Here is a 16,259-nt window from a genome sequence, read left to right as displayed (position 1 = left end):
CCTAGCACAGTCTTACAAGCTCTTTGGTTGTTTCCCTCTAGGCGTGGACGCCGCTTTGAACCACGTTGCGTGGCGGAGAAATGAACTGAGGTGGAGTAAGACCCATCTCCTCGGCTGGGCTCCCCCATCCCACGATGGAGGACGGGGCGTCCCTGTCTATGGCGGAATGGCTCAGAGCCCTTCACCTGGACCAGTACCTGGAGAGCTTTGAGAAGAACGAGCTCTGGAAGGTGTCGGACTGCAGGAACCTGACGGACGAGGTGCTGACCCGGATCGGGATCTTGCTGCCAGGCCATCGCAAGCGCATCCTCTTTGGCCTCCAGAAGGCTTTTGTGGAGGCTCCACCAGTCACGGAGAGGCCCGAGCCGGCAATGAGGAGGCCAGTGCCCATGAAACGCAACATTTTCCGGGTCAGCACGGATGCTGCGGCCACCCAGGCAGAACCGGAGCCCACAGGTCACTCGGCCACGCCGGCCAGCAGGAAGCCTCCTCTTCACACAGAGCCCGAGAAACCTGCCGGCCTCAGCCACGTGCCCCCTCCCATCCCCCCGCGGCTGGGGTGTCGCCCTCCTGTCAAGTTCTCTTCAGCGCCACGGTCTGTCTCTGTTGAACTGCCCCCCGCTGTCCCCTGTCCTGCCGGACCCTCCTCCGCTGACTTTGCCCCTGAGCTGCCTGCTCCTCCACCAGCCAGAGATAAGCTGGCTCTAGGGCCAGAGTTCCCTGAAGGGAAGGAGAAACCGCTGCTGCCCCCTTTGCCGATGAAACGCCACCAGCTGGAGACCAAGCCCCTCTCCCTAAAGGTGCCTGCCTTGCCAAGCCGGCCGCCCTTGCTGCCCCCCAGGGCTGTGTCCCAGAGGACCACCAGCAGGTAAGACTAATGCTGCGGTGGGCGGGGCGGCAGGCGGGTGGTTGTGGAATTGGATACAGGCCGGGCGTAAAAAAAAAGGTGCCTTCCTCTTTTCGGTTGGGCTGGGTCCGAGTTTGGGAGAGGGACGCCGAGGAAGCCCAGGCGGTGCTGGACTGTTGTTGACCCCGAGCAGAGCTCAGTGCACCGCATGGCCAGTCTGTTGGACCTAGGTCTGGGTCACTGGCCGCAGCCGTGTAGTCCAGGAAGGGTCTGAGGAAGCGCCTGGGCCTCCCAAACCTGTTTCCCGAGGGTATGTCTACACAGCAGTTATTTCGAAATAACTTTCCTAGGGTATGTCTACACTACCCCGCTAGTTCGAACTAGCGGGGTAATGTATGCATACCGAACTTGCTAATGAAGCCTGGGATTTGAATTTCCCGGGCTTCATTAGCATAAAGCCGGCTCCGCCATTTTTAAAAGCCAGCTAGTGCGAACCCCGTGCCGCGTGTAGCCGCGCGGCACGGGGTTCGCACTAGCCGGCTTTTAAAAATGGCGGAGCCGGCTTTATGCTAATGAAGCCCGGGAAATTCAAATCCCGGGCTTCATTAGCAAGTTTGGTATGCATACATTACCCCGCTAGTTCGAACTAGCGGGGTAGTGTAGACATACCCCTAGCGTCTACACAGCCAAACTGCTATTTTGAAATAAATTTGAAATAGCAGAGCGCTTATTTCAAATTTGGTAAACCTCATTCTGCGAGGAATAACGCCAAATTTGAAAGAGCTATTTCGAAATAAGTGCTGTGTAGACACTTATATAGAAATAGGGGTCCGCCAGCCTTCCCAGGGTGCCCTGGTGGCCACTCCAGCCGCAACCAAGAACACTCCTCTCCCTCCCCCCTCCCCAGAGCCCTTAAAGGGGTTGACTCTGGACACAGTGCCAGCTCCCAAGCCTGCCAGCAGTCACTGCCCTGACCCAGTGGCCCCAAAACATGAGCTAGCAAGCCACTGGCAGCCAGCCCTCCACCGCTCCCCAGGAGCAGTCTGCCAGCTCCCTGGAGCCTGCCAGGGCCCGGAGAAAGCAGGTGCCTTCCTGGTCCAGGGTGGAGATCATGGACCTTGTTCAGGTTTGGGGGGATGCCCCCAACGTCCATGATCTCCACACTAGATGGAGGAACATGGCCGTCTATAGCAGGTTAGCTGCCAGCCTGGCCACCAAAGGCCACATGCGAACCCAGGAGCAGGTTTGCGTGAAAATCAAGTTGGTCCGGTGAGATCCCCAACCCTGAGCCCTGAGCTTCCCCTCCCCCTTCTTCCCCTTGCTTCCCCCTTCCACCTCCCTCCTCCCAGGTTTCCCCCTCCCCTCTCCCACCCTCTCTCTTCCCCTCTCTCGCCTCCTTTCCACAGTCTCACCAGAGTTTCATTATCCCCCCCCCCCAGTGTTCTGGGGAGGCTGGGGAGCCACGCCACACCCCCTTGCCTCTCTTCCACTCTCTGGTGCTCTGTGGAGGCTGGTGAGCGCTCGGTGCACTGCCCCACCCCTCCCCTCCCCTCCCCTCCCAGGGGGTGGGGCCTCAGCAGAGGGGGTGGGGCCTCAGCAGAGGGGGTGGGGGCCTGCCTCTCTCAACACCAGCTGCACCAACTGCCCAGGCCACCGGCAGAGTGGTGTTAGGGGAATGACTGTCTCTCTGCAGCATCGTGCTGACCACCGGGAAGGTTTTTGATTCATTGGGAGGGGGTTGAGCTACTAGCACAGTGATGACACCAATCTACTATCTATTTGAGTCTGTCCGTCTGTCTGCCCAAGAACTCCTCCCTACATGGTAAGAGCTAGCATTTACAGCCGGACAGACGTGCCGGTGTGTATGGAGATAGCTAGATAGACGGATGTGCAGGTGCGTGTGCAGGTAGCTAGACAGACAGACATGCAGGGGTGCATGCAAGTACCCAGGTTTGTAGCTTCCATTCGAGGTACAAGACAAGAGACACCAGACAAGGGAACAGTGCTGGCCAGTGTGGCAGGCTGTGGTCTCTGCACATGCAGACGTGCGGGGCTATATAAAGCTCAAAGCGTGGTCATTGCCAGTGGTTTGGTAGATAGAATGCGGCCTCGTGATCTGTACGCAGGACCTGGGAGGAGGGACTCTGGAGGTAACAGCCTTTCTAGGAACATGTACAGCTCCTGTGACAGGAGCAGCTCAGGCTGTTCTGGCTTCCCCTGTAGCCTGGAGCAAGTCTCGCAATCTGTGTGTGCCTCAGTTTCCCCTCTCTGCAAGGTGGGTAGGATCACGGGCCAGCACTGAACATCGTCTCGTTATCGTGACCTTTCCGTCCAGGGAGGTTTCCTGAGGTTCTTAGGAAGGAGTGCAAGGGGGAAGAAGAGATGCTGCTGTCCTTGCATAGGATTCTGGGCCTAGCTCAGCAGCATGCTCTGATGTGGGACAGGCCTACAGGTCTTGTCTCTTTTATTTGGTGCAACGCCGCCCCCTGGTGCTGAATTTCTGCAACTGACGCCGAAGAGCTGGGGGAAGAGACTGACACCCAGGAAAGGGAATGAATATTCTGCAAACGTTTCCAGCTGGTTGTTTTACATTGTGTAGAGAATTGGAAAGTCAATACAAAAGGGGACTTCCCGCAAAAGAAAGCCGATCCCTTCAGCAAGAGGAGTTGTCTGTGCCACTAACCTGCCCGAGAGGCATTCAACTTCCCCCATGAATCCAGAGAGGCATTCCCTATCTATCTACATAGCTGGATGGGGCACACGTGTGCTGAGCTCTCACTGCTAGATTTTACCCTCACAATACCCGCTATCCCTGTGGGAAACTGAGGCACGGGGTAGATTAAATGATTTGCCTGGAGAGAAAGAGAGACACACACGCCCTGTCAGCGTAGCACAGCAGCCTTTATGTGCATGGATCCATGTTTTGCTCTCCCTGTTAGAGTCGGCATAAGGAACTCATGAAGCTTTTGGACTTCAAGGAAGCAGTGGACAACCTGAAAACGCCGAGAAACATGGCTCTAGCTCCTGTTTCCTCCCCCTCAGCACGTGCGCCGGCCCCTCTGCAAAACTAGCCACAAACAACAGGGAAACTGGCCCTGAGCCCACTGACACAAATGTACCAAGCAGCAGCCAGAGCAGTGATAGTGGCCAGCACTGATCCTCTCTCTGGCTGGGAAAGGTCACAGCATGTATTTACTGAGCAAGGGTCTCCCGCCTCTGCTATGGCCCCTGCTGGCCCTGCTGTCGACGATGCAGCCGAGTGCATTTGTCTCCAATAGGATCTTTTTGACTGGTTACACTGAACTTTTTTAAAGAAAGAAAGCGGCTTTGACACAGTTTGCATATTAGTAGGAAACTAAGAAAATTGTCAGCGACTTACACCTGACAGTGGAGCTGTGTGCGGGACACCTGTGGGGAAGAGGGGAAAACGATAGCCTGCCTGTGCCTTCAGCAGGGCTCAGCCGTGACCACGGGAGTGGTGCCAGGGAGCAAAGAATTACACCAAAGATGTTAAATAATTCTTGTGTGCACAGTCCGTGGTTGGTTGTGTCTGCCTAGGGACCTGCATGAACACCTACAGGCCTGTTTGCCTAGGGACCTACATGCGCCCCTGCATGTCTGTCTACCTAGCTACCTGCATGAACACCTGCACGTCTGTCGGCCTAGCTGTTTCCATGCACACCTGCTTGCCCATCTGTCACTGTTATATCAGAGCACCTGCCACAGAAAATCAGTATCTACGGTGACTCTTTGAAGTCTCCTGCTCTTCTCTCTTTTTGGGGTGAAGACTCTGCTTGGGGCTTTTGTTTTGATCCGTAACTTTGCTGGGTGGGTGTGTGGTATGTGCCACACAGACGAGAAAGGCAGGAAGACACTTAGGGCCAAATTGTGCCGTCAGTTTCTCACATGCTGCTCCCCAAAGAAAGTAAAGGGAGATGGGCACATGAGAGTGGAATTGGGCCTTTGTGATCAACATGAGAGATGGCACGGGCAGGCACTGGCAAAGAGCAGTTGGGGGGTAGCAGCAGGTTCTGCTGGGGCAGGATTTATTCCATATCTGTCTTGCGGGTTCCTCTAGGTTTTCCATCATTGTCGTTATTTTAACAAGTCTCATAGGGGTAGCTGTGTTAGTCCATAACTTAAAAAACAACAAGTATTCCTGTGACACCTTAGAGACTAACAAATATATAGGATCATAAACGGACACAAATCAGACATCAGGAGTGGTAACACACATAAACCTGTAGTGAAACATTTTAACCTCCCTGGACACTCAATAATGGATTTAAAAGTAGCCATCCTTCTACAAAGGAATTTTACCTCCTAATTACAGAGAGAGAGTGAGGCTGTGTCTAGACTGGCAAATTTTTCCGCAAAATCATCTGATTTTGCAGAAAAACTTGCCAGCTGTCTACACTGGCCGCTTGAATTTCCGGAAAAGCACTGATGATCTCATGTAAAATCATCAGTGCTTCTCCGGAAATACTATGCTGCTCCCATTTGCGCAAAAATCTTTTTACGAAAGACTTTTGCACAAAAGGGCCAGTGTAGTCAGCATAGTACTGTTTTCTACAAAAAAGCCCCGATTGCGAAAATGGCGATCGGGGCTTTTTTGCGGAAAACCGCATCTAGATTGGCCACAGACGCTTTTCCACAAAAAGTGCTTTTGCGGAAAAGCATCCTGCCAATCTAGACGTGATTTTTCCGAAAATGCTTTTAACGGAAAACTTTTCCGTTAAAAGCATTTTTGGAAAATCATGCCAGTGTAGACGTAGCCTGAGAGTGCAGAACTGGAATTCATTTACAAATTTGACACCGTCAACCTGGTCTCGACTAAGGATATTAACTGGCTAATGCACTACACAGCCAGTTTCCTCTGCTTTTGACATTCACATTTTCACATCAAAAGCTATGAATGGGACACATCCATCCTACTTAATTAGCTTACTTTTGGTTCTACAATTGCCAGGTAACTGCTTTTGCTGTTATATATAGCTTGAAATCTGTTATTTTCACTCCAACTGATCTGATTAAGTGAATTTTACCCACAAAAGCTCATGATCCTCTATGCTTGTTAGTCTCTAAGGTGCTGCAGGACTGCTCGTTGTTATTTTAACAAGTTAATGCAGATCTAGTCTGAGAGTGCAAAATCCATGCAGTGGCCATGGTTAGTGCTACAGATTGCTAATACGGTGGTAGCGCCTGTGTTAGCTACAGACCAGGAACCTGGTGTGCCTGGTGCTGCACAAACCCATTTCAAAAAGAGGCTCCCTGTCCCATAAAGCTCGCAGCTTGAAGGCAGCTGGCTACAGACAGGCTGAGGGGGCAGCGTGATGAGCAGTGGTTAGAGCCTGTGCCAGGAATGCTGGGGCAGGGTGTGTGTGTGTGGGGGGGGGAGGGGCAGCCTGGTGGTTGGTACTAGTTCAGTTATATTGTGCTTCAGGTCAGGGGCCCCAGTCGGACCTGGGAGCAGGGGTTGGTGGGGAGGGCCGAGCAGCTCTCTGGGGTTCATTATGAACCTGACCCGTCTCACACTGACTCCCTGGGAGCTGGCCGGTGGCACCATGCAATTGACACCTTTTCCTCAGTGTAGCACATTTTGCATCTCGAGACGGACACAGGAGCTGGCGTCTGGGGCATTGTTTGCAGAGGCAAAGAAGAGTGTTAAGCTCCATGATACGCATCGTCTGGGTGACCACCGACCCTCGCATCTTGAACTATGCCATCCTCAGCACTTCACAAACCGGGGGCCTCCGTGCTTTCTGAAGTGCAGCCAGCTCTGGGGAGCAGGGTGGTGGGTGGGTGGCACACAGAACTGTGGCAAGGGAAGAAAAAATTGAGCCAAGGATCAGAGCTAGCCTGGAGGATCAGGGTCAAGCAATAAACTCCAGGGTCCAATAGGATTCTCCTAATTGAAACACAGCACTTTCTCATGCTCATAACGAGGGGAAAGAGAACAGCCCTGTTAAGGTGCTTGTTGTGAGGAAAAAGTACCGTGTGTTCCTGAAGGGTATGTCTACACTAGCTTGTTAATTTGAGCTAGGTAGGCAAATCAGGCAACCGGAGTTGCAAATGAAGCCTGGGATTTAAATATCCCGGGCTTTATTTGCATGTTCCCATCTGGCCTCCATTTTTAAATCCCCCTTAGCTCGAACGAACTGCCCGCGGCTACATGTGGCAGTTTAAAGTTAATCCGAACTAAATCCTTAGTTCAGATTAACTGTTGCTCCTCGTGGAATGAGGTGTAACAGTTAATCCAAACTAAGGACTCTAGTTCAGATTAACTTTAAACTGCCACGTGTAACCGCGGGCAGTTCGTTCGAACTAAGCGGGATTTAAAAATGGCGGCCGGACGGGAACATGCAAATAAAGCCCGGGATATTTAAATCCCGGGCTTCATTTGCAACTCTAGTTGCCTGATTTGTCTACCTAGCTCGTATTAACGAGCTAGTGTAGACATACCTGAAGAGATTAAACCCATGTGGCTGGCGTGGTGCAGGGCTTGGTGTTGGTGTACGCGACTGGCGTGGCGCAGGGCTTGGAGTGGGTGCATGCAGCTGGCGTGGCGCAGGGCTCGGTGTGGGCACACACAGCTGGCGTGGCGCAAGGCTTGGTGTGGGCGCATGCGGCCGGCGCATCGCAGGGGTCGGTGTGGGCGTACACGGCTGGTGTGGCGTAGGGGTCAGTGTGAGCACACACGCTAGTTTGACCAGACACCCAGTACCCAGTCTAGTTCTAAGAGGGAGTCTCCCAGGCAGGGAGTGAAAAAAAACCCTGCCCTTTGAACTGGCCACAAGAAGCAAGTCTGTGGGAAGCAGTACCTCTGGGTTTGCCGGGGCCCCTTGTGTCTGCCCTTCAGCGTGGCCAGGGACGTGGCGTGCATCTGTGTCACTAGACAGTGCTGAGGAAAGAAATAACAATCAGGTAGATGGCCCTTTACATCCGGAGGTTTTTAGGTAATATAACGCTTGGTCGGTTGCGCTTGCTGTCATTCATGGTAACCTCCCTTTATACTTGTCGTTGGTGGTAACCAGCCAGCCACTCAGCCGTGTGAGGCAAGGGAGGGGGAACTTTTTTGGGGGAGTGAGTGAGAGGAGGAAGTGTTAGCCTCAGTGTATGCTGGGTGGCTTTTTTTTTTTCTTGCTCCGGTGGGCCTGCTCTTTCAGGAAGTATTGTGCAGCTCAGAGAGAAAGGCGACCCGAGAAAGCGAGCGAGGCCGTGGGGCGTTTGTGTGTGTGCATGCGCTGGAGGGCGTTCTGGACAGCCAGTGCCTTGTGTGAAGTTTGCAGAGGGAGAGCCAGTGGGGGCAGGCCTCCGAACGCAAGTATAAAAGCGCATTGTGTTGCGTTTCCCTGGCGGCGTCCCGGAGGCAGGGTCGAGAACCCTCACCACGCTCTTCAGGTGAGGCTTCGGGTTAGAGTGCTGGACGGGGAGAAGCGGGGTTTGTGAGCGCAGCAGCAAAGAGGCTGGCTGGTGGGGGCCGGGGAGGCGCATTCTGCACTTCAGAAAAGCTTTCTTTCCATTTCCTCGTCCACCCGTAGTTTCTCTCTCACTTTCTCTTCATCTTTCTGCCAGGGGGTAGTTTTGTTGATCCCATCTGTGGTTAGTTTAAATTTGTAGTGGCCGAATGGGAGCCGAAGGGTTGGGAAACAGCAGCTGTGGAAGCATTAAGCTACTTGGGCCAGGCTAATAGGCCCTCTAGCCCGGTGTCCTGTCAGCGACGGTGGCTGGTGCCAGGTGCTTCAGAGAGAGTGAGCAGAACTGGACGACTACTGAGTGATCCGTCCTCGCTTGTCCAGTCCCATCTTCTGGCAGCCAGAGGTTTAGAGACCAGAAGAACCCGGGGTTGTATCCCTGCCCATTTTAGCTAATGGCTAGTGGTGGACTTGCCCTCTGTGAATGGATCTCACTCCATTTTGAACCCAGTGTTGCTTTCGGCGGGGGTGCTGCATTCTACTACCCGGCACGGGTTAGAATTTGACGCCCACATCATCATCACTGGGACGCAGCGGGCCGCTCTCAGAGCCGGGAGTGGGAGAGATGGCTAGCCGGTCTGTGCCGCTGTGGTCTGGGATTGCTGCCTCCTGGGGGAGCGATAGATTACGGATTGCGTGTAGGCCGCTCTGTTGCTCGTTGAGGTTGTGGCCATGTACCAGACCCTGCGGTGTCCTTGCTCAGGAACAGTGGAAAAGTGAGGCAGGGCTGTTCCGGGAATGACGTGCCGTCCTGCAAAGGAATTGGCTGTCTTCGGAGGATCCCATCACTGAGGATACTCCACAAGTGACCGGTTTCCATGGCTCTCGCTACCCAGAGTCACGGGGCCTGGTTCTGAGCTGCTGTGTGGCTCCGTGACAGGCCAGAGAGAACCTTGGCAAGGAGGCAGACAGGCAGCCCTCCCCATCACATTGCTCTGGGCTTCCTTTGCCACTGACCTTTGGCTGCTTTGCAAACAGCTGCAGCGTTTCCAGGTTCTTCCCAGCTGCCCGGTTGGTCTGCTCACACCAGTGTCGTCTCTCCTGGCCCGGAGGGAGTCCTGGGGCTACCAGGAAAGGGTTAACAAGATTCTTGCTCTCAGCCTGGAGGCAGATGGGAGAGAACAAGGGGAGCCCTGTTGTGAAGGGCAGAGCCAGCCAAGCGATGTCTGGGCCCTGACTGCACGGGTGCTCTCTCTGCTGCCCCGCCTCTCTGCTTTCCTGTCTTCGGCTTGGTCTGCCCTTGGTGGCTTGTGCTGTTCTGCAGCCTTCTCCGTGGTTTCATCTAGTGGCCACGAGGGGAACAGAACAAGGGTCTGTTCTCCAGGAATTTGCTGTGTCCGGTTACCAACGACCTCCGCTGCAGAGCTGGCGGGTGACGTGCCAGTGGCGTTGGGCAGAGGCACAGGGCCTTGCACTCAGGACGTGGCTTCGGAAACACTGGTAGGCAAGGGGAAAACCAAGGGCCAAACACAGAGCCTGGACCAGAGCGCTGTGCTGAGTGGCTGTGTGCCCACCCCATGCTGCAAGGGCAGGGGCTGTGTTTGCATCCAGCAGGGTAAATGTGCATTCGACAGTGAAACTGAAGGTGGGAAGGCAGCCAGCAGCTGCGTCCCTTGATCCGCTTTCCTTCTCTGTTCCAACCCCCACCTCTGTGGGAGGCATCGCTGTGCTCTCTCTGGTCTGTGTGTGTGTGGGGAGGAAGGGGGTTGCTTGCAGCTTCACCTTTAAAACTGCCCCCTACTGGTCTGGTGAGCTGGCTGCCTGCTGGGTTTTTCCCCACCTTTGTTAGGATGGGCCAGTGGATCTTGCGTCCAGGCTTGTAAATGTTCCTGGGGATTAAGCGAGGCTGTGCACCAGAGCAGCTGAGGGCGACGGTCTCTTCTAGTGTAGTCCCTAGAAATTCACTCTGTTGACACGGGAGAAGAGGTATTTCTGAGCTCTTCAGCACTGCAGAATTCCTTCCTCCCGGGCGCGGCGCGTCAAGGTGGGTAATAGCTCTCACACGTAGGGCTGCCAGGTGTCCAGTTTTGAACCAGACAGTCTGGTATTGGAGCTTTCTGTCTGGAAAACAAATGGAGAAAATACCGGACATAGAAATGTCTGGTATTTTCTCATTAAGTCAGTTTTATTATTGTCAGGAGTATCAGTAGGTAGTTGTGTACTGTCTGGCTGGTAGGCACACTCATACTGTGTGCGCGTATCTACCAGCCAGGCAGTACGCAGCTACGCAGTAGGGGGGAGGTGGGATGGAATCCCCAGGGCTGGATTCACCTGTGCGCCCCGCCGGCACCGTGCGCGCAACGGGCAGCACCCCGGGATCTGCATGTGCCCAGGCCAGCCCCGCACCCCACCGGCCAGTTCCCCCCCAGCCAGCCCTGCTCCCCCCAGCCCCCAGGAGCAGGGAGCCCACGGTTGGGATTTCACTGCAGCCCTTCCGGGGGGAGTAGAATCCCTTCGGCTGTCCCGTGTCTCTGCTGGCTCTGCAGAGCGAATGGGACCCGCTGCTCAGCCCTGCCAGTGTAGCCGGCAGACGCGAGTCGGGGAGGGCTCTCGAGGACAGGTGTGGGGCATGAGGGACCGTCCGCACCGTCACATCTCAGACTCTCACCGCACCCACGAGGCCTGCACTGTTGGTTGCAAATGCTTGTGTCTCTGCTGTGTGGTCCCTTGAGAGGAAGTCCATGTGGCCTGTTCCCAGGACACCATTGTGCTGCAAGCTATAGCGGATGCGCTGCAGTCCCTGCTGTGCTGTAGCCAGGTACCGACATCTTTCCAGCGCGTCTCTCGGGTGAGTGCTTTCCCGCTCGACAAAACAAACGCATGGAAGGGAGATTGGGCTAAGGGGAGGGGGGTCCGGATCTTGGGCAGCTCAGTGTTTGCTCAGTTCTGACCCAGCCCTGGCTCCTACTTCGCTGGTGTAAGGATGGAGAACACAGGGCCAATTCTGTCACCCACCCTTGTGCCGTGTGGCCCCGTACAATGGGGTTTTGATCTGAGGAAGTGGGTCTGGCCCACGAAAGCTCATCATCTAATAAACCATCTTGTTAGTCTTTAAAGTGCTACATTGTCCTGCATTTTGCTTCAGCTACCCCAGACTAACATGGCTACATTTCTATCCCTGTGCTCCAGGCGAGAGGAGAGCCCAGGGATTGGGTGATAAAGATTAAGGCTGAAATTAAAGACAGATGCTTTCAAAAGTATCCAGAGGCATTAGCAGTGTGTGGGTCGGAGGGGCTGAATCCCCTGGAAGTGACTGTCAGGTTCTGGTTGGTGCTGACCCCCTGGCTATCTGAGGGCCGTGCATTTACACGGGTGAAAGACAACGATGGATCTTTGGTCAGTTCTTAGGACATGTCTGGGCTGCAGTAAAAATCCCGGGGCTCTGAGGCTACGGCTACACTGCCATTTTTTTGCGGAAGAGGATATGCAAATCACGCTTGCATTTGCATATCGTCTTCCGGTTCTTTTTGCGGAAGAGGTTTTGCCAATAAAAAGCCCCGTGTAGACTGAGCCATTTGTCAGAAAACCCCCTCTGTCACAAGATCCCTTATTCCTCCAAAATCGAGGTTTACAGGATCTTGCGAAAGAGGGTTTTTTTCCGACAAATGGCCCCGTCTACACGGGGCTTTTTATCGGCAAAACCTCTTCCGCAAAAAAACCTGGAAAACGATATGCAAATGCGAGCGCAATTTGCATATCCTCTTCCGCAAAAAACCAGCAGTGTAACCGTAGCCTGAGTCTCCGAGCCAGAGTCAATGGGACCCCGTCGAGTCTCTGAGCCCAGACCTCTCCCCTGCCATTTTTAGCCCTATAGTACGAACCCCGGGATGTGCATGTCACCTCGGGCACCAGGGGGACGAATCTGGCGTGAAATCCCTCACTCGGTGTCAGGATCTACCATCCTGGGGGGCAGGCTCGGCAGAGAGGTGAAGGGCTGCCTGTGTCCTGGACTTCTGATTCACCGCTCGCCCTACAACTGTCCCTCTGGGTCAAGGTCACTGGGACGGGAAGCGGGGACAGGTTGCCAGCTTCTGCCCACCCGGTACTTCCTCTGCGGAGAGAGAACTGCAGCTTCCTGGGCAGACAGTCGGCCTCCTTCCTGTGACACAACATTCACACGGGGAGTGCAGTCAAGTCAACATCCCCCACCAAGGCCCAGTCTGACCCTGCACGTGCCGCTTGCACCAGCCCTGCACTGGGGTTTGAAACCCGCCCGCTTGCTTTGCCCCGGTGGCATTTCTGCCCTTTGCTCTGGAGATGCCAGGAGGAAAGGAGAGCTGGGAACTGTGCGACGCGGGACCAATCCAGCGTGACGTGAGGTTACAGCCCTGCCTCGCAGTGTAAGCAGGGATTAAAATGCAGGAGGAGGCTTGGCCCCACGGAAGCTAGGGCAGAGGGAAACTGAGGCTGGGTGTTAGGGAAGTGTCCTAGATGGGAGGGTACGAAAGGGGCAGGGGTCCCCTGGCTTCAGGACAGTTAAATCCGGATCGAAGAAAGCGCTGGAGAATTAACAGTGGTGGATCTGGTGTGACTCAAGTGGTGACCTCTTCAGGTCAGGGACCGTCTCCTTGTTACAGAACGGTGTGGTGCCTCGCACAGCGAGACCGTGATCTCGGACTACCCCTGCCCACGTCCCTAGGGCGACTGTTGTACAGACAGTTTTGTGATGGGCCCTGGGGAATCACTTCTTGGAGCTCATAGTGTTGCCTAATGGTTAACATACTGGCCTGGGACTCTGGAGACCGGAGACCTGTTCTTAGCTGTGTGCCTTGCTCTGTGCCTCAGTTTTTCCATCTGGGAATGGGACTAACTGCCTCCTTTTGGGAAGCGCTCGGAGCTCTCTGGTTGAAGAAGAGCGAGGGGGTGTTAGTTTTAGTCTACGCCCCAACTTGCTTTGGTTCTGAGGGGTGACCCTGTTATAATTTGAGGGGCTGTGGACATAAATTGCTCTGTGGCACGAGACAGTAAAGGTGGAGAAGCCCCATTTGGTCTCCCAGTGTGCCTGTGTGGGCTCAACACAGACCTGCTTCCTGTGGCACCGTGCCCAGTCTAAACGGGTCCTAAGTCTCGGGCTGCCTTCCCTGGGAAAGAGATTCTGCCCCAGAACAGCTCTCACTGTCACAGCGAGACTCTCTGAAGGGCTGCAGCTTGCTTGCACCCCTGCATGGCTCCCTCACCCCAGACATCACACGGACTCACCTCCACAGCCTGAATTTGCCAGATTTCGCTCTTTCACTCTTCTGTCAAAAATCCCTCCCACCGGCCTCCTGATCCTGGTCATTGCTCTTCATCGACTTCCTTCCAGCTTGTCAGAACATCTCTGCCAGCCCGGCGGCCGCTCCCAAATCTGGTGTTCTCAGGAGGGCTGTGGGGAGCAGGGCTACCGTCCTGGGTCTGGGACCAGCTGCCTGGGTGTTCAGGGTGCAGAATCCCTATCTGCAGCCACCTCTCCCTGCCTACTGACTTGGAGATGGCGCATGGTTGGCGAGGCACGCAGGGAGTGGGGATCCAAACAGGGGAGTGAGTATTGCTCTCCCTGCCCCCGACTCGCACTTGGATGTACTCTGGTTCAGCAAGGGGAACCCTCTTTCCCCAGCCTCCCTCCATGTGTTTGGCAAAAATACCGGCGGATTTTAGTTCCCAGTCGGCTCTGCCCAAGATCAGCAATGCCATTGCCTCTTCCCCTTTTCCTCCCTGCCTGCAATTGGAGACCGACGGCTATGGTTAGCCCTGATCCATATGGTCTATCTCCAGGGAGTCGTCACAGGGTGACTGGCCCTTTAAGGGGAGCTGGGTCTTGGCCCCATCCCACCTTGCCAGGTGGGGAAAATGGGGCAGATGACTCCCTTGGGCCTCTGGCCTAGATACGCGGGAGGCTTGGACAGTGAAAGAGGTTCCCTGGAGGGGCAGGGAGAGGCTTCAGCAGAGATCTGTGGGAGGCTAGTGAGGGCTGCAGGGAGCAAGCAGGCTTCTGCAGGGGGGCACTGAGATACCAGCGAGAAAGACGTCTGCTAGGGAGGGCCAGGGGGCTTGATGAAGAGCAGGGAGGAATGAATTGAGCTGGTGAGACTTAATCCTGAACGATTTGTGAGAAATAAAGAGGGAATTATTGGTTAAGAGGGGGAAAAAAAAACCTTTGTGGAGATTATAGTGAAGGGGAAACTGAGGCAGGGCTGCTGCAGAGCCACCCTATGCCCCTAGGAGGCAGCTGATCTCGGTGCAGTGGGAGAGGGTCAGTTCCTGTTTTTCAAAGATGGCTGATGTGTGCAAGTTTATAGGATGGAGAAGTGTGTCCACTAGGAACAGAAGTGAGACTCACTGACTTGTTTCTGTGTCTGATTGCCCGGCCATTCAGTAACTCCTGGCGGGGACAATCACAAGGGCTTTTTAATACCAGCCTTCCTGCTCTCATCTCCGCTTTCCCAGGATTCTCTGTAGCTCAGTTTTGCTCAGGCTTTGATGTGATAAACCATGGATGCCCATAACACCCTGACTCTAGCCCTGGGGTGAGTAAACTTGGGAGCTGCTAGCTGGCACACCTGCACGGACATCTCCCCTGAGAGCAGTGGTATGAAGCCAGGCGTGAGCTGGGTCCCTGAGAGATCCAGAGGAAAGGCAAGTCAAAACCAACCTCTTAAATAGCTGCCCATTAGACACCAGTGCAAATCCTGGCATGTGGGTGTAACCTGCTCCCTGGTGGAAGGGCTGCAGGTAAGGTTAGAGAACACTTGATTTCTCCTTGTGCCTGTAGCAGAGCATTTTAAAGACAACTTGCAAAGTGGTGGAATTGGGATTGTGTCTTTTTTTGTGAGTGTGACCCTTTGTGATGTCTGGAGAAGGCCTGTAAGGTGTTTATTTTAAAGTTGGGCCTGTCCTTCCAAGGGCTTGTTTTTCCCTTGAGGAAATGCAGCATAGACAAGTCCCGAGTGTCTCTTGTATCAAATAAGCAGGGAAAAGACTAAAGAAACCAGTATTTGAACAACTTTAGCCAGCATAAAAAGGAGGGAAAGATGCAAACCCGCTCCCCTCTCACCTTGGTGGCTCCTTTTGAAACGTCTTCCTCCTGGAGGAGATGGGGTCGGGTGACCTCCAGGGAAAGTGTAACCCTTTGCTGAGGACCAAGGAGGGAGCGGGACAGAGGCTACTAGATTGCTTACAGAGTGTCTTTAGGGTTGCCAGGTGTCCTGTTTTGAACCGGACAGTCCAGTATTTGAGCTTTCTGTTCGGGAAACACATTGAGAAAATAGAAATGTCCAGTATTTTCTCAATAAGATGTCATGTCGATTGTGATGTCATGTCAAGTGTGTCCGGTATTTTTGTCGAAACCATCTGGCAACTCTAAGGCTGTGTCTACACTGGGCCACTTATTCCAGTAAAGCAGCCGCTTTTCCGGAATAAGCTGCGAGCTGTCTATATTGGCCCCTTGAATTTCCGGAAAAGCACTGACAATCTACTGTAAGAAATCAGCTGCTTTTCCGGAAAAACTATGCTGCTCCCGTTTGGGCAAAAGTCCTTTTTCCGGAAAACTGTTCCGGAAAAGGGCCAGTGTAGACAGCACAGTAGTCTTTTCCGGAAAAAAGCCCCGACTGCCAAAATGACGATTGGCCACAGACACTTTTCCAGAAAAAGGGTGCCAGTGTAGACGTAGCCTAAGTGTCTTTGGCCACTGCGGTGCAGTATATTGGCCCTTCAGGGCTTGCGTAGGAATCCTCCATTGCCACTACTACCCCACACTGAGTTCTTCTTCGAGCATACCCAGAGTGGGGTCCCTGAGGGAGAGGGAATGGTGAGGGGGAGGCAGGCTGGGGTTTGAGGTCTGCTTTTCGAGCCCGGGCTGAAGGTGAAGGACATGACTGCTGAGCTCTCTGGAACTCAGGGGAGCAGGGTTGCTGGGAAATGTAGTTTCTGGGCTGCAGCAAGGCATCATGGGAGAGAGA

General features: G+C 54.2%; 1 protein-coding gene across 8 annotated transcripts in view; it reads left to right on the top strand.

Moving 5' to 3' along the window:
• Positions 1–16,259, top strand: part of ARAP1 (ArfGAP with RhoGAP domain, ankyrin repeat and PH domain 1) — a 213,665-nt gene that overhangs the window by 101,344 nt on the left and 96,062 nt on the right. For 6 of the 8 annotated variants that reach the window (XR_012900822.2, XR_016348579.1, XR_016348578.1 and 3 more), the window contains one exon: positions 42–868. Coding sequence is in view for 2 of the 8 variants with exons in the window: in XM_089775809.1 (XP_089631935.1) it covers positions 135–868 (734 nt within the window). In the remaining 6 variants the exon portion in view is untranslated. Of the gene's footprint in view, positions 1–41; positions 869–7,989; positions 8,249–9,558; positions 9,763–16,259 lie in introns of those variants that run through there. The other 2 variants (XR_012900827.2, XR_012900828.2) reach the window with 2 other exon arrangements.

Source organism: Pelodiscus sinensis, chromosome 1, assembly GCF_052426305.1.
Source record: "Pelodiscus sinensis isolate ZL-2025 chromosome 1, ASM5242630v1, whole genome shotgun sequence".
NCBI lineage: Eukaryota > Metazoa > Chordata > Testudines > Trionychidae > Pelodiscus > Pelodiscus sinensis.
This window is presented reverse-complemented; position numbering and strand designations above follow the sequence as displayed.